The sequence below is a fragment of the Furipterus horrens genome, unplaced genomic scaffold (genome assembly GCF_987537825.1).
Source record: "Furipterus horrens unplaced genomic scaffold, mFurHor1.1.pri manual_scaffold_12, whole genome shotgun sequence".
Lineage (NCBI taxonomy): Eukaryota > Metazoa > Chordata > Mammalia > Chiroptera > Furipteridae > Furipterus > Furipterus horrens.
In genome coordinates this window covers 5,212,666-5,239,551 of record NW_028327182.1, presented here as the reverse complement: position 1 = coordinate 5,239,551, position 26,886 = coordinate 5,212,666, and the positions used below count along the sequence as shown (strand labels likewise).

Here is a 26,886-nt window from a genome sequence, read left to right as displayed (position 1 = left end):
TAAACAAGTCACTGTAAAAACCACCAAAAGACATCGACTGACATCCCATTGCTCGAAGTTTTCCTACCAGTTTGCAGATCTCTGGAGACCGTCTTTTGCTTGCAGTGAGTTTGAAATATGTCATCTATTAGGAAAGTATTCCCTGAAAATTCGGGGTCTTCAAAACACAATAGGATTTATAATGCAGCAGCACACTCCCCCCAAACCCCCCACCTCCCCGTTACTTCAGTGGTGGCAAAAATAACAATGGTCCCCTGGGAAATGAAGCTCATTGCTATGGTAACTAATGAAGGTTGCATCATTCTAAGGCACATTTTTGAAAGCCTGGATTTCAACATGGGTAGATGCCCCATCTGATTTATTCAGTAGCTTAGCAACCTGTGGTATACCAGTTGTCCCCACCTCAATTTCTTCTCTCAGAAGAGTGACCTATATAGATAAGTCTTTTTTTTTTTTTAACTGTGGGTATGTTCTTACTGTGTGAATGTAGTTCAGTTCTTAGGTATGTTTATAATAACCTTATTTTCTGGACAAAAAATTAGGACATATGCTATGCTTGAGACATCAGGATGTTTCTTCTGCCTCCTTGGTGGCCCACACTGAGGTCTTCAGGAGCTTTCTGTTCTACTTCCCTTCACTGGTGTTGTCATTCACTGGGGGTTGTCTTTGGTGTCCCTCCCCTTTTTCTTGTATTATTGTTTATTAAATATTGGATTATTTTCTTTAATTTTTGTTGCACTTATTGGGGTGACATTGGCTAATAAAATTATATAGGTTTCAGGTGTACAATCTATAATTAATACATCATCAGTATATTGTATTGTGTGTTCACCACCCCAAGTCAAGTCTTCTTGCATCATCATTTCTTCCGCCCTCTTACCTTCTCCTACCTACCACACCCCTCCCCCACCCCGCCCCCGGTAATCACCATATTGTCGGTAATCACCATATTGTCATCTGTGTCTGTGAGGTTATTTCCTTCGCTTAACCCCTTCATCTTTTTCACCCAGTCCCCCAGCCTCCCTCCCCTCTGATAGCTGTCAGTCTGTGCTCTGTATCTGTGAGTCTGTTTGTTTCTATTTAGTTTGTTAGTTTTTTGTTGTTGTTGTTCATGAGATTCCACATACACGTGAAATCATGTGGTTGCTGTATTTCTCCGACTGGCTTATTTCACTTAGCAGGCTTATTTCTATGCTGTTGCAAAAGGTAAGATTTCCTTCTGTTTTACAGCTGAGTGGTATTCATTGTGTAAATGAACCACAGCTTGTTTTATCCACTCATCCACTGATGGGCACCGAGGCTGCTTCCAAACCTTGACTGTAGTAAAAAATATGAACTTAGGGTTGCTGTGAACATAGACGTGCATATATTCTTTCCAATTAGTGTTTGGGGTTTCTTTGGATAAATTACCAGAAGTGGGATCGCTGGGTCAAAGGCAGTTCCTTTTTTAATTTTTTGAGGTATCTCCACACTGCTGTCCACAGTGGCTGCACCAGTCTGCATTCCCACCAACAGTGCACGAGGGTCCCCTTTTCTCTGCATACACACCTGTCACATCTTTTTGTTCCTCGGTTTCCCCACTATATCCTTCTTTTATGTTTGATTGAAGTTTTTTGTTGTATGCCCTTTTGATTCCTTCCTTTTCTCTTGTATATTTTTTTAGTGGTTACCAAGGGGTTTTTTAACATCCTAAATTTATAGTAATCTACTTTGAATTCATACCAACTCCATTTAAATAACATACATAAACTCGGCTCCTCGTCAGCTCTTTCCCCCTTCCCTTTGGTTTTTATCGTCACAGATTACACAGTGAGTGCCCATTAACGTGGCATTCTTCTTTTATGCATGTCTTTTAATTCATGTAGGGAACAAAAAGAGAAATGACCAATAACGCACAATATTAGCTTTTCTATTTACCTGTGTATTTGCCTTTACCAATGATCTTCATTTCCTTGTATGGCTTTAAGTAATGTCTGTTGTCCTTGTTCCAGCCTGAACAGTTCTTCTTGTCATTTCTTATAGGGGAGATCTACTAGCAGCAAACTTCATTAGCTTTTTTTATTTGGAAATGTCTTAATTTCTTCTTGACTCCAGAGGAATCGTTTTCGGCCAGATATAGAATTCTTGGTTGACTGTTTTTTCTCTTAGCACATTATCACCTCACAGCCTCTGGCCCCGAGCCTTCTGATGAAAAATCTTGCTGCTTTCCTGACCGCCTCTTGGCTTCCAGCATTCGGATCGTTATGTGTGTCTGGTGGATCCCTTTGAGTTCCTCCTTCCTGGAGTTCATTGAGCTCCTTGTCTGTGTAGATTCATATCTTCAAATTTGGAAAGTTTTTAGCCATTTTTCTTCAAATATTTTCCTGTCCCTTTCTCTTCTGCTTCTCATATTATATATGTTGGTATACTTAATGGTGTCCCACAGGTTCCTGGGGTTCTTTTCATTTTTCCGTATTCTTTTTTCTCCTGAAACTAGTTCTTTCAGTTGCCCTCTCTTGAAGTTTGTGATTTTTATGTCTTCTCAGATCTGCTGTTGAATCTCTCTAGTGAATTTTTCATTTCATCCACTGTACTTTGCAGCTTCAGAATTTCTATTTGATTCCCTTCGATTATTTTTATCTCTCTATTCATATTCCTTATTTGTATGCACAGTGTCACTATATGGTCACTGTATCTTGTGGTTATGCAGAGAAGATGGCATTTATTTTGTCTGTAATTAGTCTTCTAACGGATACTTCTTAAGCATTACATACGGGTCAGGTGGGAAGACAACCCGATACTATCTAAAACGTGGTCTGGGGTGATGACCTAAGTGGTCTATTCAAGGAGACGAGAAGCTCTGTCTTTGTCTGCTTTTTATCTTGGGGTGAGGTGAGGGTGTGACCTGCATGACCTCCCAGCAGTGGGGCGCTGTGCGTTTCCCTGGGTTGGCTCTCTGCGGCTTCCCCTGGTCTGTGGAGCGGGTCCCGTGACCGCCTTGTGGTGTTCACCTGACTGGCTTGTGCCGATGACATCATGGCTGGTGTAACTTGGGGCGGGGTCTTGAGGACTGGTCAGAGCCCAATGGCCCGCTCCCTGAGGACCTCGCCTTTCCTCTGCTCCCCCTCTGAGCTCTGTTCTGGCCTGCTGGCCTGGGCGTCCCTCACAGCCTTTGCTACAGGATTGCGCTGTCGCATGGCGGGCACCAAGGTTGACCCCGTAGCTGGGGAAATGTGATCCTCAGAGCTTAGGGTGGCCGGCCTGACCACGCTAGGAAAACTTCTCTCTAGACAGCGGCCTGGCTTGGCCTGTAAGACTGTGGGTTTGCTATGTAATGCGTCTCTGTGTGTGAAGCGTGGCATGTTGCTTCATTTTTCCTCTGCTTTTTTTCAGTAGCGAGACATAACAGCTCCCTAGGCAGATGAGTGCTTCCAGCAGACCAGGGGACGAAAATCACATACACAGGCAAAACAAAAACAAAAAGATGAATAATTTTCAAACACTATCACTATTACGTGTGTGCGTATAGATATATCTGAGGATCATGTTTAAAGAGTCTCATGTAGTTCTTAATGTATACAAGCCTTAAATTTAGGCTCTTTAGAAGGCACATGTATACATGCATGTATGTGTATTTTTTACATATATAGTTAAGATACATATTATATATAGCTAAGATATGTTACATATAAGCATGTATATGTGTGTATAATTAAGAAGTTTGGTTTCTATCTATCAAAATTTTCCTGTGACTAAAAACACTTGATTTAAAACACATTTCCTTCTGTTGCAGGACAATTCGCGTGTGGTTAAAGAGAGACAGCGGGCAGTACTGGCCAAGCATATACCATATGATGCCTTGTAAGTATCTGAATTTCTGGGTTAGAAAGCCAGGCCTTGGCCTCTGCTCCCCTTCCTTCTGAGGCTGCATTCTCTGTGTTTTGAGTAGGGGTGCCTGAGGACTGGGATTATCATTAGAATGGAAAGTACCATCGTAAATCATTTTAGATGGTCGAAGCTCTCAGTGTGTAAAGTAGGAAGTTGGTTCTGAAGTTGACCAGTGTCTGACTGAGGTGAATGGATGGAGGGCTACAGCAATCGCTCCGTGATTAGAGCACCTCCCTCTGTTTTCTAACTTTTTAATTTTTTGTAAAGTACTTCCTTAGACAATTTAAAAATTTGCCCGATGATTACATTGGTGAAGTAAATTGTTCTTCCATTGTTATTATATTATTTATTCAAATTCAGGACACCCAACATTGAACATTTAGTCTCAAAAGGATTTGCTTTGGATTAAAACACTCTAAATATAAGTCAGCCTCACTTCCCCAAGATCTTATGGGAAAAATATGTCCTTGCACTGATAAATAGCGACTCTTTCAAATATACTTTAAGGAAAAGATATGACTTATTCTTAGATTCTTACACTGGCAGAAGTTCCCCTGAAGGAAGAGAGGAGCCAGCTCCCCAAAGTAGGAACTTTCTTTTCAGCCTAGTGTTTTATTGTTAAAATTAATGAAGTTTGGGCGTCCTATTTCATGTTTGTTTTAGGGTAAAATAATTATTTAAATTCACTATCAGTTTCATTAGTAAACACGTTCCTTATCCCCCGTCCTTCAAATCTTAATTAAAACTGACACCCTCAGGCCTGCTGTTTGGGCCCGCACGCCCGCTGGCTTGCTGCAGCGAGCATCTCCCCCCTCGGTTATACGTGCCCCAGAGCCTAACCAAAATGAGTGGGTGCTGAATTGTAGATGGGGTTACGTTTATGCCTCTGGCAAAAGAATGCTTTAATAACATAAACAACAACTTGCCTGTTTATGAACATATGAATTATTAAGGATGTAATGGCTTTCTGTGATTTTCAAACAGTCTTTGAGGTTTTATGTGTCTTTAGAATATTGTATGATAAACGCGGAGCTAAACCAAGTACCCAGCCGTGCGTTGTTAGCGAAGAAGACCCTTCCTGTGACTCTGAGTACGTCGTTCACCCCTCCCCCGCCCTGCCTCCCACGGGCACCGTTGTGTGGCAGGCAGGGCCGGAGGTGAACTTCCTTTTTAAGCTGTGGTGGTGATGCAGGCCTGGAAAAGGAAAGGAAATCGCGGATGGATTTTTTTTTTCGCTCAGTTTTAAATGGCATGAACCAGATTGATCTATGGTCTTGTTTTTCCATCAAATTTGTCACAACATCTCACACTGAGGAGATGGGGAAGGTCTACCATCCACAAGCTGAAGTTGACCCCAGAGGCTGGGTCACGCCCAGGACTGTGAGGACAGAGGTGGGGCAGACCCGGGCAGAATGATGCAGGCATAGACCTGGCAAGCAGGGCATCTCCTTGACGTGGACGTGGGTAGCTTACCCGCCCCCTTCCCCATGCAGATGTCCGTACACACTTCAGTGTCGGTCTCTCGTGTGCTCTTGATTTGAATACCACTGAGAACACGGGGAAGCTGGGAGCTGCTGCACGGAAGAATGGCTGCGAGGCTGCTGCCGCTCCTGCCCCTGGAATAGATGCTCAGTAAATAAATACTTAGTGAAGACTTGAATCTGTTAATGAGTGTCCCTGAGAACCTTATCATAATTTTCCTCATGACTGAACACAATCTTTGAGAAGAATGACCCTCTGATTGCTTGTATACTTTTGCCTATGGCATTCTACAGGGAGTAGAAAGGGATTACCTTGCTACTAAAACGTGACCTGTGGACCACCTGAGAACTTACCTAGAAAGGCAAATGTGGGGTTTCAGCCCTGAGCTTCTGAATCAGAATTTGCATTTTAAAAAGATCTTTAGGTAATTCGAATGCAGCTTATAGTTTGAGAAGATTGTCTTGTGGCAATTTATACATGTTTATATGAACCCATGTAAAGCCTCATGTGTATATAATGTTGATTTGTAAATATACAGACAGAAGTACAAATTCTAATTCATCAAACATTTACTGAGTACCTACTGTATACTGGCCATCAAAGTAGGTGCCAGGATTTGCAGATGAACAGGGTACATATGGGCAAGATGATTTCTGTAATCTTTTATTGTTGGGTGGTTCCGTTACCATGGAAAGGTAAACAAAAAAAAGGCTATGTTCTTCACATTGGCCAGAAATTCACTTTTATGTTCCTGCAAACCGTATGCATTCAGCAACATAGTCACTGATCTCTGAGAAAAAACTTAAGTTTTGTTTAACTTGAGAGAGGCAGTATCTTATTGCGAAAGGAAATACGCAACATTTTTGGTCAATTAGAAAACCTGAAATAGCTTGAATTTCCAAAGGGTTCTTTTGCATTCCTTTCTTTTGAAAGGTGTTTTGTTAAGAGGTTAGTCAATGTTATCCTTAAATAACAGTTATGTGGTATTAGTTACAAAATAAATGAAAAGGTACAATATATCTGAAGGCTATGGTATGGGCGCCACATGGCAGATATGACCATATTGTGTGTTTATAGTCGTGTGTAATAAGTAGTACGTATTTCAAATTCTGAGAAAAAATACCTTGTACATATATTAATGGCTATTTATTTTGTCCATTAAAATACCTTCTAAATACAGGATTTGTCATGTTCTGGGTAGGATACTAAGATTGCATGGCACCAGGAAGGATCTGAAGTTGAATGGAGAGAAGGAACGGAAGGCATTAGATGAGGAAGAGTGAGGAGTGAAGGCTACGTTTGATGGCAGGGAGTGAGCCTAAAAGGCTGAGTGAACCCGAAAGAGTGGGAGACAAAAGAAAGACGAGGAGCAAACACATCATGATCAAAAACACAACTGCTGTTGCCCTGCCGGGCGACTTAGTTGATTGGAGCATCATTCTGTACACCATAAGGTTGTGAGTTCGCTCCCTGGTCAGGGCACATGCCTAGGTTTTGGTTCAGGCCCTGGTTGGGTCACTTTTGGGAGGCAACCAGTTTATGTCTCTCTCACATCAATGTTTCTCTCTCATCTCATTCTCTACGCCCACCCCCACCACTTCCTCTCTTTCTCTCTCCCTCCCTCCTCTCTAAAATCAATAAACATGTCCTCAAGTGAGGATTTTTAAAAAAGATACCTATATATTTTAAAAACCACAACCACTCTTTTCGGGGTGTCCCCATACCTTGTCTCTTCTGAGGAACTCCCGTGTCCCCTGTAGGAGGGACCCAGGAGAAACCAGACTGGCCTGGTTAGGGCTGTTTGCCCCTGAGCCAATCTGATGTACCTGGGAACTGGGAATTTGAAGTAGGAAATGCTAGTCTCAGCCTAGGTCGGTCCTTTGGGCTGGGAACGCATAACCCTGGAGCTGTGAGGCATTTGTGTGCTTAAGAAACTGAAAGCTGATCTGCTTAACAGAAAGTGGGGATGAGGGAGTAAGGACCCCTGGTCTCCAGAGGGAGAGCATCCTGAGCAAGTGATGCCAAAGGTCTCCCTCCTCATCCTCCTTACGCTTGGAAACCTCGGTTTGCTTCTTCCCTTGCATTCAGGAGGCGCTCCCTCTCCTCCTGGATAAGCGCACTTGTGCTTAAGTTTCTGTTTCTAGTAACTGCAAGAATGTGACTCAGCCTAGCCCTGGGTGCAGTTAGCATACCTCCTGATTCCTCTGGGTTCCGTTTCCCCTGGGACTCTGTGACCTCTAGAGGGACAGGGCTGAGCCATGTTCCTGTTGAAAATAGGAAAGGAAAAATGTCTGGAAATAGCTGAAAATAGTCTGGGAAAAATGAGGGCAAGTAAAGAACAGCAGAAAGGAATATTTATCCTACTTTTCTCAATTTCTTTGGATAGTTCATTCAGCAGATTTTAAATGTTTCATCTGGACTCAGCACCATGCGGTGTCCTAAGGAGAGGTGGTGAAATATGGCAGGTGATTCCTGTCTGCATGATGTGTCCGGTCTGCAGGGAGGGCAGCCCTAAGATAAGGACCACCCAGCACGCGTGGTGAGCGCTAGAACATGAGAAGTCGGTATGATGGAAACGCGGTCACAAAGGTCCCCTTAGGAAAGGCCACTTGAAAGCCCTGCTGTCTATAGAGAATTTGGGGCGACTGGCGGCTTGTTTTGAAGTTTTCTATTAGCTGATTTTTATGGATGATTGAGAAATAAGAGCGTTTCCTTATCAAATAGTCTTTCAAAAACTAATATCCTCTTGACGTATCTCACGTAGTTGTTCCTGCTTATTGCCCACGACAAGATCAAGTTGCAGTCAGCCCAGCGGGCACCTGCCTGGGCTTGGACAGCAGATGGTACAGAGCTGAGGTTTCAGTTGTGCCCAGAAGTGTGGTTATTGTTTCAGGCTTCTCATAGATGCCATTTCAACCACCGCATTTGCATCACACTCCAAAGGAAAACACACACACACACGCAAACACACACTCACACACGAAAAGCAAAGGCTTTTCTATTTTCACAGTTGAGAAATTCTGTATTTACTTTACTAAACAGGTCCGACAAAGGCATAGAGGAGAGAGATCTCAAGCTAGAGCCAGGGTGGCAGTTGCTGGAGATTTTTCTTATTCCATTAAAGTATTGGGTATCACGTCCGGGCCCTCATTGCCAGCTCTTCCCCTTGGGCGCAGAGAACAGGTAAAGCGCCGTGGCTGCGGGGCTGCGGTGAACAGGGGGTGGCGGAGCCAAAGCCTCGGGACGGAGGGCGTGCTGGGTGGTTGGGAAACCTCTGCGGGTTCCTCTGCCAGGGCAGGCCGGTGGAATTTACTTTGGCTCCTACGTGTTTATGAGTTTGTCCCCGAAGCAAAACAGAAGATAGTTTTTCAAAGATCATTACAGATAACAGGCACACCGAGCTGAGCCATAAAAGGACCTCTTCTGTTCTACCTCCAGCTCTGCCGTGGCCTGGTGGGCGCTATTGCCCAGCCTGACGGCGTGGGCGGGCCTCGCAGTGCTCACACGCGTCTGGTCACCTTACCGTTTGCTCAGTTAACGTTTAGAGTTAGGAACTCTGGTCCCACTGAAAAACAGAGGTTTGAAGTAGTTGCTTCCCAGGTTTTCTCAAAAGCCTGGTTGAAAGGGTATTTGTGGCGGCCTCGTGAAGCCTTTGCGGTTTGATACCCATCTGTATTCTGCGCGTCCCCGCTTTGCGTCAGCCCTCTGCAGGAGTGCCCCGAGTCACTGTGCCCTCATCGCACACCGACGGCACATTATGGCTATTTCTTACGTAATTGTCCCCCATAATGCTCAGTGCCCTTGTGCTGAGAAGCGCTAAGCAGTCATATTTTTTCAGATAAGAAAGCGAGAAACCCTTTGCTGTCTCTAAGGGGGAACTTCCCAGCTGGCCAGCTGGTTGCTACAGCAAACTGCGGGGTCCCAGTGGCTCAGGGCCTCTAGGGACCCACCCCTTTAGCAGGGCAGGGGGGAGCCAGGCACCCGAGCCCTGGTATTCTCTACCTCTTCCCCCAGTAGCACACAAATCCAATTTCCTGTGTGTATCATGGGGTGAAAAAGGGTTGGGGGAACAGCTTTAACCTGGCACGTGTTTCTGAAGGATCAACCACCAGGTCTTTGTTCTAATTACCTTTCTGTTCTTACATACATGTATTTTCTTTAGCAATGACTTTTGTTTATTTCTGTTGTTTGCTTTTATTGTATCTGCTTTATTAAGCCACTTCAGATCCGTTGTGAAATGAGGTAGGGCATGCCGTAAATAAATGGTCTTAGTTAAGACGAGTAAGGAGATGAAGCTTGAACAGTCTTGCTGTTCACATTAAATTCCCCCCCAAATACGAAGTGTTTAAGATTGGGGTAAAGTGGTCCTCCGTTCCCTGTGGTTTCGCGTTCCGCAGTTTCGATCAGCACAGTCACACGTGGTCTGAAAATGTCAAATGGAAAACTCCAGAAATAAACAATTCCTGAGATTGAGATTGTGCACCGTCCCGAGTAGCGGGGTGAGCTCTCGTGCGTCCTGCCCGGGTCGTGAATCCCCATGCTGTGTCCCTGTGCCTCGGGCCCTCCTCAGCAGTCAGGTGGGCTGGGACAGCGTCGCGGTGCCTGGGTGGCAGTCACCCTTACTTTACTTAATCTGGAACCCAGAGGGCAAGGGTGCTGGTGCCGGCAGTTCACAGAAGCCAGCGAGAGGTGGTCAGGGCTTCCTTTAAGTGGAAAGGCGGGTGTGGATGGGAAGAACACAGGAAGTACAGGGTGCACTGCTCTGCAGTCTCAGGCATCTGTGGGGGCCTTGGAACGTGTCTCCTGCAGATAAAGGGAGGGGGCTGCTGTATTCAAAATATCTTGTAGGTTAGAATCTGTGTCTGGGTGGGAAACTGGTGTTTGATTTTCATTTTTGCTACTGATTTGCTGAGTCAGCTTTGGAGAAGCCCTTCACATTTTCTCTGTTCTGAAGCCTAACAGATAAACCGTCCGTTTTCTTTGCTCTCAAATTTTCAGCAGTACTTTGGTTATGAGATCTATCAGATAAATATTTGTAAAGTCTTTTCAGGTCATTGGTGTTGAACGGGTATACACTATCATTGCTCGTCTTAACCCAGAGGGGTCAGGAAAGATTTGCCACTTTGTGAGGTTGCGGCTGGATTGGTGTGTTGGGGCCGTGGTCCCAAAGCAGTGACTCTGAACCAGCGTGCCGCAAGAACGTTCACAGCACACGGTGCCTGACTGCTCAGTCAGGGGCGCTGACTTCTCTCCCTTAGACTGTCAGATTAAAGATGACCATGGCCATACAATAGCCTGTTTTGGGGGGGTCAGATCTGCAAAAAATACAGTTTTTGGTGTGCCGCAGACTTTTAGTGATTAGTTTATGTGCACCATGAGAAGGGAAAGGTGGAAAATCGCTGTCCTGGAGCTACAGGTCAGAGCAATGTTTTGAAAATATTTTAAAGACCAACTATCAGATACAAGTATTACAAGGGCCCAGTTTCTCTCTAATCCACGTAATTATGGGTCCTATCGAGGCTGACGTTGGTCTCTGGAGTTCCCTTTGCCTAGGGCGCATGTCTCCTGAGCTTTCCCCCTTCAAGTTATATGGTCATTAATATAACTTCCCAGGCTGGAGTTCCCTCTTGTTTTACTTTTTCCCAGCCTTGAAGCTGACTACCTGCCTGAAACTGCAAAGATTTTCATTTTTAAAAAACCACTCGGTATCATGAAAGTGTTTAATTTTAAAGATAAGATTTTTAGCAGGCAGTCAAGGTCTGAAGTAAGAAAATATTATTTCCCAGTGCACGTAGACCTGCACAAGTTTCTTTTCCTTCTGATTATTACCTTTCACTTTCTTCCTAAAATTTTGCCAGATGTACTTCTGTGACTGACATCAGTCTGAGACAGAGAAAGGAGCTGAGAAATCTTAGTCAAATAGCTTGGAAAGTGAGTTCTTTACTCTTTTATCAAGACATTATGGTCAGTTTTGTCATATTTATTATTCTTAAAAAAATTTTAGCGCTTTTTATTTTCAATTGCAGTTGACATACATTATTGTATTAGTTTCGGGTGTACAACCAGTGATGAGACATTATGTGACTTTCTAAGTGGTCATCCGCGTGAATCTCACACCCATCTGACACCGTCTGTAGTTTTCAGAATGTGATGACTGTCGTCCCTGGGCTGTATGGCTGTCCTGTAGCAGCCGACCTGTGCTCTTTCCCTTTCGCTTTCTCACACATCCCCTCGGCACCCCTCCCACCTGTAAAAGTGTTCTCTGTGTCTATGAGTCTGTTCCCATTCTGCGTGTTTATTTTGTTTTTTAGGTTTACCTGTTGATAGGTATGTACTTATTACCACTGTATTGTTTACATTTTTAATCTTTTTCCCTTCTTCTCAAAGAAGGCCCTTTAACATTTCATATAATATTGGTTTGGTGGTAATTAACTCCTTTAGCTTTTTTTTTTTTTGTCTGGGAAGCTCTTTATATGTTCTTGGATTCTCAGTGATAGCTTTGCTGTGTAGATTAATCTTGGTTGTAGGTCCTTGCTTCTCAACACTTTGACTACTTCTTGCCAGTCCCTTCTGGCCTTCAAAGTTTCTATTGAGAAATCAGCTGACTGTCTTATGGGAACTCCCTTGTAGGTAACTAACTGCGTTTCGCTTGCTGCTTTTAAGATCCTCTTTTTGTTTTTAACCTTTGGTATTTTAATTATGAAGTGTCTTGGTGTGGGCCTCTTTGGATTCATCTGGTTTGGGATTCTCTGTGCTTTCTGGTCTTGTATGTCTATTTCCTTCAGCAAATTAGGGAAGTTTTCTGCCATTTTATCAAATAGGTTTTCAATTTCTTGCTGTCTCTTCTCCTTGTGACACCCACACCCTATGATGTGACTGTTAGTAAGCTTGAAGTTGTCCCAGAGGCTCCTTCTATTATACTCATTGTTTTGGATTTTTTTCTTTTTTGCTGTTCTGATTGGGTGTTTTTTGCTCTTTTTTTTTTTTTTTTTTCCAAATCACTGATTTGACTCTCAGCTTTATTTACTCTACTGTTGAGCGTAGCTTTCATTTCTGTTGGGTCCTTTTTTATGCTGTTGAAGTTCTCACTAAGTTCATCTACTCATCTCTTAAGTTAATGGAGCATCCTTATAAGCAGTGTTTTGAACTCTTCATCTGGTAGATTGCTTGTCTCTATTTTGTTCAGTTCTTTTTCTGGAGTTTTGTTTAGTTCTTTCATTTGGGGAATGTTTCTTTGTCTCCTCATTTTGACAGACTCCCTGTGTTTGTTTCTAAGTATTAGGTAGCGCCGCTGCATCTCCCTGGCTTCGTAGAGTGGCCTAATGTAGTAGGTGTCCTGTAGAGTCCAGCGGCACAGCCTCTCCTATCACCCAAGCTGAGCAGTTGAGGTGCATCCCCCCATGTGGGCCATCTTCACCCTCCTCTTGTAGTTGAGGCTTCATTGCTGTTGGCACATGAGTGGGTAGAATTTACCCTCAGGCTGATCAGCTGCAAGGACTGGCCGCGACCACAGACCACTGCCTTTCGACCACTGTGGAGGATCAGCTGTGCAGGGGGCGGGGGAAATACGTGTATCTTCAGGTTTTGTATCATGCTGTATTTATTTCAACTCGAGCTCAGGGGCACAGTTTGGGTGGCCATAGAAGGGAGCGTATCGTAATTTTACGGTTCTGATCAGCCACTTTGCTCAGCCTCTGGAGAATGGAATTTTAAGGTAGGAGAAGAATAGTCCTGTGGCCTGTTTGTCTCTGATACACTTTCAACCATCAGCTAGACCATTATTATTTTTATTGACTTATGGTGATTAATTTTATAGTTTATTTAGATTATTGTTTGTACTTTCTCATAGATTATTAGTTTATAGTTTCACTGAAAGCTGACTTCTTGTTTGTGAAACATCACATTTTGCATCCTAGCTACAAATATTATGCTTAAGTCATATTTTGTTTTGTTTCCTCCCCTCTTCATCCTTCACGTAGATCCCCTTTACCATTTGGCTGTCATTGACCCTCCTCAGACAGTTCGGCCCCTTTGACACTTTCTTGCGTGGATAGGAGCCCACTTGTAAGGGCCGTAGCACTAGTGTGTAAGCAGTTTCTTTTTGGGTAAGTTCTGGTGAGTTGCAGTTGGAAGGGTCAGTCTCTCTACACCCCCCAACCCCCCAAAGGAGACATTTACTATAACAGCAAGTAGACCCATAAATATTTTTTCAATCACTCCCTGCCTCTTTGGCCCTACAGAGGCTGTGGGCAGCCAACCCAGGACCTGTTCCTTTGGGAGTGTCACGGTTGGGAAATGGTTTGAGGAACATTGTAAGGCTCACACACCAAAAGTCTTCCTCTCTCTAAATACACACACATAGACACACACACACATATGCACACACACACACACACACACACACACAGGTTTGCTTGGTGCTGTGCCATGATGCCTCTTTGAAGGGGTGTCAATGCCATTGGGGCAATACCTAGGAGGTATTGCTGTCTCTCTCTGGCGTTCCCTGTCTATAACCATCTTGTGTCCAAGCCATATGGGTTCTAGAACAAGAGAATTTCTGTTAAAATTTTTTTTGGTTATGGTCCTCTATAGGAAATGTCATTTCCTTTTAAATTCGGGTGGTATTTCTTATTAGACATGTACAATCATTTGAACTAAGGAGGTGACAGTGGGTCCAAGTCTTAGAGTTCTTACATGTAGTTGGTGTCACAATCTGTAAATTCCTTGATGACAGCAAATCCCTTGGATGTCATCATACCACATGCCTGGAACTTAGTAAGCATTTTAAATTTGACAGAATGACAAGAAATTCAGTAAATGGAGGGGAAAAATGAATAAAGAAACATTAGCCATGCAGATTTAAGGGTAGCCAGTGCAATGTTATAAAAATGTCTTTTAAATTACATTCAAAGGTCGTTGGGTTTTCTGATGAATTACATTACTGGGTATGAACTTCGGAGATTACATAGGACTTTTAGTGGTCAGTCAGCTGAGCGATAAGATTATTCTTGACTAGTCCATAGTGTTCTGGGCTGCAATCAAGTTTTGCTTTATATGTGCATGCTTATTTTTAATAAGTAATTAGATATTTAAAGTTACACAAGAACAGCAAAATACTAAATAAAGACAATGTTATAAATATAATCTTGTCACTCAAACACAACTATATTTAGTTGTTTTTATGTGTGTATGTACTTTTTAGTTGTAATCACAATGTATTTTTTGGTTTTTTTTTTTTTTTGGCTAAAGTGATAATTTTCCATGAAATCATTTGATTTTAATTTTACCCATAATTTATGGAATTATGAGGCCTGGTGTCTTAGCATCTTTGTAGAAATTTTGCCAGCATAGTTTTATAGGTCAAGGGCAAGTAAGACTTTCTGAGGGCGGTGCATTAAATATCATTTGACTGTTTTTCCAACAGCATTCCTTTGGGAATCTAGTTTAATTTTGTGGCTAAACTGAAAGATGATATTCTGCTGTACTAGTAGAAGTTATGGGGTGGGGGATTAGTTTTTGTATGTTTCTCTTTTCTAAATATCATAATTGAAAATTAGAAAAAGGTGATTATGTAGTTTAGGAGCTCTTTTTGTTGTTGTTCAGGGCCCTTTTATGGAGAACGAAAAAAATGTTACTAAGCGATGTGTTTAGGAAATGGCTCTGTTAGTAGAACTTGAAGTTCTTTTATAGTTTGAAGATAATCTAATTAGGTGTTTGAAAATAGGACCGAGTTTGAGTTATGCCTTTGAACCTTCTCCAGCTTTTTCTTCCTGTGTGAACTTGGGTAAGTCATCTGATCATAACTGAAAAGTAGGAATAGACGTATCTGCTGCCAGTTATGATTATGATGATGAATAATTCACGATCCACAGGGCTATGGTGAAGATGGGCTAAGAAATGTTTAAGAATTGTGGAGGACTCTTTAGAACAACTATTGCCGTATAGGCCAAACTGTCAAAGACCTCCATTCTTACAAGCAAGCGTAGGTAGCGAAGTCAGGCGCCCGGAAGCTGGCTGCTGAGCGAGCCCTTCTTGGCCACAGGGGCCTTCCCAGCACGCTTCGTTTGCTGAGGTTCAGGTCCGCCTGGTAGAACCGGGAGGCCCCATTTGGGACAAGGGGGACTGGCTCACCTGATTTCCTTCCTGCAGAGCCTCGCCCTGTGTCAAGTTGGTCCTCTTTTAGATTAAGGCAAATCCTCAGTCCTTTTCAGTTAGCAGCTTCCAGCACATCCCTTGAATGCTGAGAATAAGACTTCTGTTAGTCTTCTTACTCCAAATCAAGTGTGAATCAAAAAGCAGATTTCTGTAATAGTGTGTGTTTGGGGGCGGGGGATGGCTAATAAGATCTTTCGTTTGTTTTCCTAGTTCAGAAAAGAGAGGCGATTTCTATTATAGTTGGGGTTTGAGTGGAAGAAATAGACAGGTTGGGGGCAGAAGGATTACGCAGCACAAATTATTATCAATCTAGTCAAGCAAATTTAGACATGATACTGACAGAACAGCTGAGACCAGGCCCCTTGGAACTTGTCCCGTTTGAGAATGTCTTATCTGTTATGTTGATTAAAGGCCAACTGAGAAACTAGGGTTGGTTGTAAGTCAGTAAATTTTATTTTTGGTGAGTGGGAGTTAAATGAACTGTTATTCAGGAAATAGTGGCAAAAAATAAAAAGCCACACTTTTAGCTAATCACTCCTGAATGGATGAGAATCATCGTTTTGTTAATTTCATCAACATGTTCATTTCTTTCAGCTCCATGTTCATGCATGTCTTTTAACCCGGAAACAAGAAGACTGTCCATAGGTCTAGACAATGGTACAATCTCAGTAAGTACACATAAATAAGATTTCCAGTTGAAATAATCCCCTTCCCGTGGAGTATGCATCAATATGTATGTATTGTGATGAGAGTTATTTATTAGTTTTTTTCACGTTAACAAATGGATTTTCTTGCTACGGGAACTAGAAAGGGCAGTGCAGCCAATTATGGTGCAGTGTAGGGAGAGCAGTTATCAGTCTCAACTTAAATAAGGTTCAGCTTTACTTCCCGTGTACACAGTGCACATCTGAGCATCTTTGATACTTGATGTTCTTCTCCTTCCCTTCTTCCATCTGCTCCTTGCTGTCCCCTTATCTCCCCTGTAGCATGTGAATAGAATTCTGTGATAACTTGGTATAAACTTGTAAAGAAAGCACTACATTCAATCTGAAGAGTAGATCTGGATAAATATTAGATCCTTCAATTATAGATCTTGAGGGAACTGAAGTTATTAGTTGGATCTCAGATTCTACTGCTTAGTCTTCTTTCTACGTATTTATTTTCAACTAGTATATTAAACTAGCAACAAACTGATCTGGTAAATTCTCCATTTTGGTAAGTTACCCAGTATGTTTTGCCTTTAGTTCCAGGCAAGAGAGGCCCTGCTTTGGGACCTGTGAATGAGAGGACTCCACTTGGCCACACTTCCCCACAGCATGACGGAGCTGAAGGGCCAAGAGCATGTGCCCATCTGAAGGCCTTGCTCTGGGCATTGGATAAAACCTGTAGCCTTCGCCTGAAGGGCGGGTCCGGTTTGAGGTGGGAGGGATGTCCACACGTGTGCACAGGGCCCCTCGAGGTGTTGATTGATGTGGAGAATGTGAAGAGAAGGGAGTGGGCTGGCCCTCCCATGTCACCAGACCATGGTATGGAACTTTAAGGAATCTAAAAATTCCAAATTCGTGTCTGTACCTCCGGGTGGGTGAAAATATATTTGTCAAAATTGGAGGTAGAGACCACGTTTCACTTAATAGGTTAACTTGACTTATAACTTGAGAAAATTCAGCCATATGGAATGTAGGTCTCCATCTGTAGTCTTGACCTGACCCCTACAAGGAATCTGAAGCTATGGACCTGAAATTTTCCATTTGATCTTCAGTCAGAACATTTGTTTGGTGACCTTAATATTGTTAACTATAAAATCAGCCTATTGAAATATATTTATGGAATTTCTATAATCTCTAATGCATTTGGTAGCTCTGTAAACTATTCCTTGGGAGAACAGGAGTTCATGGTACAGATCTTGTATACTTTAAGGAGAGCTATTTAAAAAAAGGGGTGTGGGGGGGTAAATCTGTTTTTAAAGGATAAAGGTAGATAATTGGGTTGCTTAATGAACTACAGAATTTATTACAAAGGGAATCTGAAAAGGTGAAGTGAGATACATATATTGCCCAACATTTCATGGAATAATATGTATAATACTGACCGTCCATGAAGACTTTTATGTGTATAAAACATATGGGTTATTCTTGGCATTTTTGAAATGAATGTGAGCGGTTAATGGGTGCTGATAAATTTGGCTTTGAAGGCAGGAAAGGTGAGCAAAGTAATTATGGGGAGTTCTGGCTACGTATCGGAAGCCACTGTTTCTTTGGCAAACGAAACAGCTCGAGAACCGAGCAGGAGTCAGAGACTGGACCGAGAGGCCTCGCCCGGTGTTAGTACAGTGTCGGGGGAGCAAACCTCTAAAAAAGATGAAGGGCCCAGCTTGTACGAGATAATTTCCTTACAAGTACTTCTCTGACGTTGCTGGAAAAGATGAATTGTGTACACTACCTATTCTCATCTGGAGAATTGTAAAGAGCTCTGAGTTAGGGAAAGATACATGGAGAAAACAGCATGTTTGAGGGACAAAATTCTCATTGATCACTAAAATAGCAGTTTCTTTACTGAAAATACTTCTACAGAGTCTCAACTGTTTAATAGTTTACTTTCGGAACGTGAGAAATCTATTCAGAGACTGTACATTCTCTGTTCCATGACTATAGCAAATACATTTTTAAAAGAAATACCGGTTAACTTATTTTAAAACAAAGAAAGGAGGAAATCAGAAAGTAAATCCTTATTATTTTACTGAATAAAAAAGACTTAAGAGGCAGTTAACCTTATGTAACTGAAGTGGAGCTAAAAATAGACCGTTCTTTCAAAAATTTGGCCACAAAAGGAAGGCGAGAGATGGTCAGTATTGGAACAAGCTATGGTAGTAGACAAGCCACAGGAGTGTCCAGAACAATTTGGAGAATTTAGCTTTGGGAAAGAATGAGGAGATTTTTGATGCAGGAGGGAAAGAAAGAGGCAGTTTTGAGATGTAGGAGAGGAATAGCCTTTTGTTTTCCCCATGAAGTAGCGAGTTAGATCGCTGACTGACAGAAGCTCCAGTGGGCCGAGGGCATATTTTCATGTCTGTAACTTGTTTTTTCTGATTTTATAACCCCAAGCTCCTTCTGCCATCATGGTCTACAAAGTCTCAATGATCCCTCAAGTCATCGTTCCAACCCTCCCCCCTTTTTTGTCTTTTTTCTTTTTGACAGGTGCTTTCTGAGCCCTACCAACTGAAATTAATTACACACAATACTCAGTAGGTTAGCTGTATTGTATTGCGTATTTAACTTGTTTTGAAAAAAGTTTTAAAGTCTCTCTCCTTCATTACATACAGTTTTGAAAGTTGAGGACTTGGTCCGTCTTTTACTCATCTCCTCTCCCAGCATCTCTTAGTGTGGTTCCCTGTATACGCTGGGGGCACAATGAATAATTTGTTCAATAAATCATTGACTAAAGTACAAACACTCTTAATTACTTAATATAGCTGGTTGTAATAAGTGCCTGCTTAAACTCTGAGATAGTTTATTTGTATCGTTCTATTGCTGTTCAAAATAGTTTCCACAATGAAATTACCCTCCGTGGGGGAAGAAGGTAAGCCAGTGGTTTAATTCACCTTGAGTTCCCATAAATGCCTTCTGTTTTAAGGTCGAAAGAAGTCAGTCTGATTGTGCTGACTGCCATTTACGCTGAAGTAGGGCTTCACAATTTCCTGCCCTAATGTCTCACGTGTTAGAGCCAGCCAACAAATCGGGGGAGGACAGTATTCAACTTAGTACATCTGGCAAGGTATCTGTGGTATTTCCCTAACAGTGTACTATTGATTAGGAATCAGTTTGGTGAATGTGTAATATGATGCCTTCAGGAAGATGTAGCCAAAAATACTAGAACAGGATGATTGAAAATCCCCTTCGGGGAAACAAGAAAAGATTAGGATTGAAAGGGGCCTTAACTTAATCTAACGCCACCTCCCTGAGATTAAGTGATATGTTGGGTAGGTCACATGCCGAGACAGCGGTGGCAGCTAGGATTTCCCTGACCCTTGGACAGATTTCCTTACTGTACCAGCCTGATTACGTCCAACAACTAGGACAGTCCCGTTGCAAGGAATTGCCCTAGGTTGGTCCCTAGTGATTGGAAGCTTGTGTTATCCCATGCATCAAGCCATTGCAAAAGGGATTTTTTTTTTAAATTTGAGCATTTAATGTAATGAGGCATTTTGGATGAGTTACTATTGTGAGTTATAATGAGCCTACACGGGGTGAACCCAAATGGTGAGATCACATTCTACAGTGATGACAAGCCTGACCCCTGAGAAAGAAGATGTCTACTTAAGAAGGGCTCCTGGTGGCTAACTGGGCTAAAATCAAAACAAACAAACAAACAAAAAACAGAGCCTAGCAGTCATGTCTACACAGGGCCTCTCAGCAAACTGCACTTCAGGGAGGAGCCTGCACTGTGCTCCTGCCCTCTGAGCAGCCCTTATAAAGGAGCTCCTGGAATCCTATTTCAACCAATAGGACTGGGGCTTTCCCCATCCAATCAGATCTGCACAGCTCCAACCAATGAGAGGCTCTAGCCATTTCGACCAATCAAACTGCAAGGATTTGCAGTCCTCATTTGCATGAGGACTGAGCAGTCAGGGACCAGGGGCGGGGCTTCTGTCCATACAAGCCAGCTCCCCTCTGCTCTGGGAAGCCCCTTTCCGTTTCCAGGGGAGACTGGAGACGGGTTTTCCCAGTAGGGAGGGAGGTCTGCGCAGAGCAGAGCAGAGCTGCCTGGCTGCAGAGGGGCCTGGCCCCCGGGCCGCATCACAGCCATGCAGGATCACCGTTGAGCTGTTTCCACTGAGTAACATTTCCTCCTTCACCGCACCCCAAACTGGGGCTTCCTGGTGCATTAAATTGGCACCTGTGGCCATCGGGTGACACAAGTAACCTGTGAATAAGGCACCTGGGTACAATCAGGCCACTGCTGCTGGAGAGAAAGTATTTTGAAAACCTTCTCCTTGTTTAGCTCGGAGACAGCAATGCCGTGCCTGGCTTGTCAGTCGTCATGATGCATTCTAAGTTCTGTTCTCAGGGGAGAACTGATGTGGCTCATGGCATTTCCCTGCTCCCTAGGAGTTCTGGGGACACCATCCGTGAATGTAGCCTAATCGTGAGGTCAACGGAGGTGGGTTTGAAGAAAGTTTCAGGAGGTCCTGTGTTCTGAGAAACATGGACCTGGAATCCATAGGGCCTCCATCCTTTAAACGCTTACCTAATTTCGCTGTTATTTATACTAATTTATGATCCATCGTACCATGGTTTCTGCCACAAAAGACCGCCCTTTCTGTGTCGTTTCATTATTTTTTGACACTTGGACTTTCTCATGAGATGAGTCCTTTTTATAGACTGCTACATATTTATTCCCTTCTGAGCTTGTGCTAATAAATTACAGTGAACTTAAATATAAATATATAAATGTACATATGTACATATACATAGTCCTTTCTGCCTAGTAGCAAGAGCCTAGGTTGCCAACATGCCAGATGCTTACTATTTATTCATAAGTATAAATCATTGAAGGTGATTTGGTCATAGAAGACACTGTTGTGAGTTAGTGTGCCATCAATATTTGTGTGGACCGTAGACCTTCTTAGGCCCTCTCAAGGACAAGCCTGACACTGCATGTAGCCCTGTGCAATACCTGCATGACATCTAAAAACTTGGTCAGGTGGTAGTGCAGATGCCAAGAGCATTCTGTGGCCCGGGGTTATTTTGTGGCATCTCCATGTGATTATACATTTTTGAAGTGCTTTTTGATCCTTCTTTTAGACCAGTTCTGTAGCATGAATACCCATAGGGGCACCCAGATTGCCCTAGACTTTAAATTGGGTGCTGAGGAGATCCAGTAGAGTGCACGATGGATTGAAATCCTCATCCCCTACCTGCAGGAGTTACCGGCCACAAAGAATGGCCTTGTAGGGACACTGTAGTACTGTTTCAGAAGGTGGTCATCTTCCTCTCTTGGCCATATCAAACAGCATATCCATGCTTCAGAAAGGCCATGCTAGGAGTGGATGAGCGTGTTATTTTTCGAGTTAACTTTCCTGTTGTCACAGACCTTAATAATCTCTCTCCCTCCACTGGGTCCTTCCCATTGCTTTTAAACACTCAGGTTTCTTTGTATTGAAAGCAAAGACTAAAACGTCCCAACTCCCTTTCCTCCTCACCAGTGTTCTGTCTCACTTCTCTCCTTCCAATCAAACTTCTCGGGAGAGTGGTCTGCAGTCGCTCGTTACCCTTCCTCACTCCCCCACGCAGACCCCCGCAGTCAGGCGGCCAGCCCCATCGGGGAGCCCGCACGGCTCTGGCTGTGCTCACAGAGGCCTCCGTGTGGGTCTGTCTGCCTGACATTTTTCAGCCCTTGCCGTGTTTGACCTCCCTGCAGCATTTAGCTCTTAAGCTCTTCCTGCTCTATTCTCTTTGTGTACACCCAACAGCACATTAGTCTCCCGGTTTTCCTCCTCCTCCTCTCTGGCTGTTTTGTCTCTGTGTGCGTCACAGAAGGTCATCGAAGCGGCTTTGATTCAGAGTTGGGAGTTTCTCCGCTCCTAGGCCCTCGCTATTTCCTGCCAGACAGCCTCTCCCACATCATGGCTTCATTCGCTACCCACAGGACCATAGCTCAGCTTTTTATCTCTGTTTAGTTCTTTTCTCTGAGGTTCCAACTTCCTTCTTAATATTTCCTGTTGAGTATCTCAAAGAAACCTCATATTAACCGGGTCCAAAACCAGACTCAGTATTCCTCCCGACACACCCCCCTTCCTCAGCGCTCCCTGTTTTAGTGACTAACCACTGCTCACCCCGTGGCAGGAGCCAGGGCTCATTGGAGTGGTTCCTCCTCTTTGCTCCGCTGTACAGTCTGTCACATAATAGATTTTGACCTCCTAAATACCTCCACTCCATTTGTTTCCATTTAGTCTCTACGGAAAGATAAAATAATCTGGTTATAGCAGCTCTAGTTCAATGCAGATTGTGATCTAGAACATAAAAGAGGAGTCTCTTGGATTTCAGCAAGAGTGAGATTCTGCCCAGGGGCCTCATGTGAACTGACAGACCGTGCAGCCTTGCCTGGAAGGATAGGTGTGAGGCGTGATGGAGACGGGGAAAGGGACAGTGTCCCGGCCGAGGAGGGACCAGTGCAAAGGCTGGGGAGTGGGGTGTGCGTGCCACTGTCAGACACAAGTGTGGTCCAGTTGGAAGTGCATCGGAAGGGGCGTGGGTCCCAGAAGGATGGGAAGGACCCGATGGCTGACTGTGTGGGAGAGAGGGACCGGAGAGAAGGGACAGTTGGCAGAGGCGGCTCCCTTTCAGTCAGCGTGCTCTGTGGCAGCCGCCTCTGTCCCCGCCTGCGTCTGCTCTGATGGGCTGGTGGCCACAGCACACCGGTTAGTCCTGCTCCCGGCCCTAGACTCGGGTAACAAGGAGGCAGGCCTGGTTGTACTTGGTGCTTATCCTTCTTTTGTGCCTGGGATGCTGCATTGTCATCTGAAGAGCACAGGGATTTCAGAATTTGCACTGTAATATTTTCCTTTGCTCATAGAAATTCAGTGAGACGTTCACCCAGGTTTCAATATCCTTTTCAAGAATAAAAAAAAAATTTAATATATCCTTTTGAAGCAGTTTATTGAGGTTTGTATGAGTCAACAGATCAGTAGATAAAAAAGAATGAGTCACTGTGCTGGGCAACCTCTGAGACCCCTGACAAGCTTTAAAGTTCCAGGAAATCCAAAACTAAGCAACCAGAGGCACAAACTCCCCAGCTGCCTCGTAAGCAGGAGCAGGAGCTGCCAGCCTCCCCCGACAGGCTGAATGTCCCCATGTCGGATGTCAGCTCGAAGTGACTTTCGGCTCCAGCCAGCAGCTCTTCTGTTCAGCACAATTTTGTCAAAAGGATTGAGCCTTCTATAAAAAATAAGTATTAGGAATTAAAGATTATGTAACCTGAGCTCTCATGTAATTTGCTGTTTAATATTACAGCAGGAATTTTATTGTGTTTACAAGTTATTTAAAATATGCAGTCTCTTTCACTGTCCCCGAAGGGGAACGAGGGCACATGGATATAGTATAGTGGTTTCTTGTGTGGCACATCTTTGTCTGGCTTCAGATCGTGGCCTCGGGCAGGACAGTCCCCATTCTTCGAATAATTTCCAAGAGCGTTTGTCCTTAAGATTCTGAAATTGGCCAGAGGCAGTCTTGGAAGTGGTTGATTTCAAACCTTTGTATCTTCTCTCCGTTCAGTCCTCCTGGGAGAAGTACATGGAAAAATTAATTGCGTCTGGTTACTTGCACTTGGTGCTGGGGGCTGGGGGTGGGAAAGCACAGGAGCCGTTACCCTTAGAGAAAGGGGATGTCAGGGAGACCTTAAGTCAAGCATCCAGCCGACAGAGAGGGACGAGCGGGACCTGCCGTGCATGTGCAGAAAGACCTTGAAATTGCTTTTGTGTGTCTTGTGTGTAAACCTGAGTTTGAACAAGAACTTTTCAAAAGGATTTGTAAACCTGAGGTTGTTTCTGTGTGTGTGATGGTTTGAATCTGGAGAGACGGACAGCTGTCTTGCTCCACAAGCCTGCGTGACCGAGCACCGCCCTTGCTTTGGATGCTTCCGTGCATTGCGGCAGGTCAGTCTCCTTAGGCCTAGGACCGAGGGTTTCTTACAGCGGCTGGGCTGAGGCTGGGGATCTGCAGCTAATGCGTTTCTTTCCTCCGCTACCTACAGTACATGTGGCCAGAAGAGACTGGGGTCCTTAAGCATTTGACAGGAGGGGGAGAAGGCACCTAACCCACCGAATTCCTGGGTGCAGAGGACGTTTCATTGTTCGGTGGTCCTTGAAGCCTTTAGTTATAATTTATAAACAATTCTTTGACTCTTGGAAGGCTGCAGGCAAATTGACAGAATCTGAAATGAAGATTAATCAAAACCAAAAGTCTGGTCAGTCACTGAACCAGTATTCTCAAACTGGTCTGTGAGTTCAAAGCTATTTTCATGATACTAAGATGTTATTTGTCTTTTATACTCTCATGTTTTAACAAATGTACAGATTGAATGCAGAAGCAGATACGAAGCTCCAGCTGTCTTTTATTAATATAATAAACTTATTATTAATATATTTTAACCTCCTTAATTTCAATTTCTAATACGATAAATAAAAACAACTACAACCTATGGGGTTCTAAGTAACTTAAGAGTAAAGGGACCCAGAGATCCAGAAGTGTGAGGACGGCTGCTTTAAATTCAAAGGCAGGAGGCTCAGATGCCAGGTCCTCACCTTTCACATCCACAAGAGGATTAGGAAATAAAGGGGTTCCCCCACTTAAATATTTTAGCAGAAGTCATTACTTTGGGGGAATTATTGTCTTTCTAAATTTCTCAATAATTTTGAAATTACAATTTTATGGTGTAAAATAGCCTTCAAAATAGACTCAACTTCTGGAAATATAGAAGTAAGTTTATTCTGTTTATTTATCTGCTTATGATGTCCCATCTGATTTCAGAGAGTCATCACAGAAGCTTGTAAGACTATACAGAATAAAATAAAACTAAAACTCAAGGCCGGGGCAAATACTCGTGCATGTGTGTGTGTGCACGTGTGTGCATGTGTGCACGCACTGTAATGTAGAGCTTGCCCTGTCAGAGGCATAAGGATGTCGGTGGGTTTTACATGCCATGGCGAGGTAAAGGTGGCCCAGATATGTTACACGCGGCGTTTGCGTGTGCTTAGCCCCTTGGTGGGGCAAGCCCTGCCCTCTGGAGGCCCCAGTGCAGAGGCGGAGTTAGACAGGTTTTATAGCTCCTGACCGTTTTCTTTCAGTATCTGTTAGTTGGACTGAGAGTGGGTTCTTGGCTGAAAGCCTGGCCAGGGGCCATGTGCGGCCTGGCTAGGGTCCTAGTGAGGAAAGATGTGTAGGCTGGTCGGATCCCTGCCTGCACTTGAGCCTGGAAGTACTAAGAGAGCGAACCAGTGGTCAGCAAGGGAAGCTGACAGGGGACCTCGGAGAGGGGGCTGTGGGGGCCCCATGCAGGCCCCACGTGGGAGGGAGCGGAGGCTGAGTTGTCGGAGAGACCAGCTGGTTGAGAAAGGGCAACAGCACCTGGAGAGACCTGCTGAGATGCAAGGACAGGGGCCCCGGGCTTTGGGGGCCCGCAGCTCTCCCATATGGCCTCTGTCTCTTTACAGGAAATCCCCTTCTTCATGGGCTTCAGTTCCTGACGGCCGACAGAGCCCGAGTGGAATCTGGAATAACACAAGCATGCAAGTTATGAGTCTAGCACTGGCTGCATGATTAAGACGTGACTTTGATTCTGAATCACCTGGTAGCCAAGGCAAAAAGGAGACAGAGTTAATTATGAAACTGTATAGTAAAAAGAAATTAGGGTTCCCCCCCCCCAAAAAAAAAACAACAAAAAAAAAAACCAATTTTTTCTTTCACAGTCCTGGAGGCCAGAAGTCTGAAGTCAACTTGTTGGCAGGTCCATACTTCCTGTGAGGACTCTGGGGAAGAATCTTCTCTTGCGTCTTCCTGGCTTTTGCAGTTGTTGGCAGCTTTCAGGCTTCCTTGGCTTGTAGCTACATCACTCTGCTCTCTGCCTTCACTGTCACATGCTTTTCTTCCTCATGAGTGTGTCCAAAAAACAGCAGCTATGAAGGGAGTCATAGCCCTGGCTGGGTAGCTCAGTTGATTCGGGCATGTTCATTGCAGAATGATACAAATGGCCAAGGGATAAAAGCAACCCAAAAGCCCGTTGTCAGAAAAATGGGGAGAGAAAATGTGTCACACACGTAACAGAGCATTGTGCAGCCGTAAAAAAGGAGGAAACCCTATCCCATGCTACAGCAGCGATGAACCTCAAGGACATGTTGCCAAGTGAAATGAGCCAGTCACAAAGAGACAAATACTGTATGACTCCACCCATAAAAAGTGGCTAAAGTAGTGAAAATCTTAGAAACAAAAACTAGAAAGGTGATTGCCAAGGGCTAGGGGCAGGGAGGAGTTAGTGTTCAGTGGGAATAGACTTTGTTTTGCAAGATAAAAGAAGTTTCTAGAAATCTGTTGCACAGCAACTTGAATAAACTTAACACTACTGACCTGTATACTTAAACATGATTAAGGTGGAGATTTTAATGTTATTTATTTTTATCACAATGAATTAAAACAATCAGTTGCCCTTATGTAAATGAACAATTGAGACACTAAGCAATATATTTAGAAATACCCTGAACATTTCTAAAGCAGGTGCAGAGCTGGATTTATGTGGAAACGTAAAATGAGAAGTTTACCAATGCCGCCCCTCTTAAAACGATTCTGGCTTTAGGTCAGTTTATTTTATGGAGGCAGATGCAGAAAGAAGACA

The 26,886-nt window shown here is 43.7% G+C and overlaps 1 protein-coding gene across 1 annotated transcript in view; it reads left to right on the top strand.

Moving 5' to 3' along the window:
* WDFY2 (WD repeat and FYVE domain containing 2) overlaps positions 1-26,886 on the top strand; it is a 104,391-nt gene that overhangs the window by 37,289 nt on the left and 40,216 nt on the right. Inside the window, exons 2-3 of the mRNA XM_090258960.1 lie at positions 3,773-3,840; positions 16,099-16,172. Coding sequence (XP_090115086.1) covers positions 3,773-3,840; positions 16,099-16,172 — 142 coding nt within the window. The remainder of the gene's footprint in view (positions 1-3,772; positions 3,841-16,098; positions 16,173-26,886) is intronic.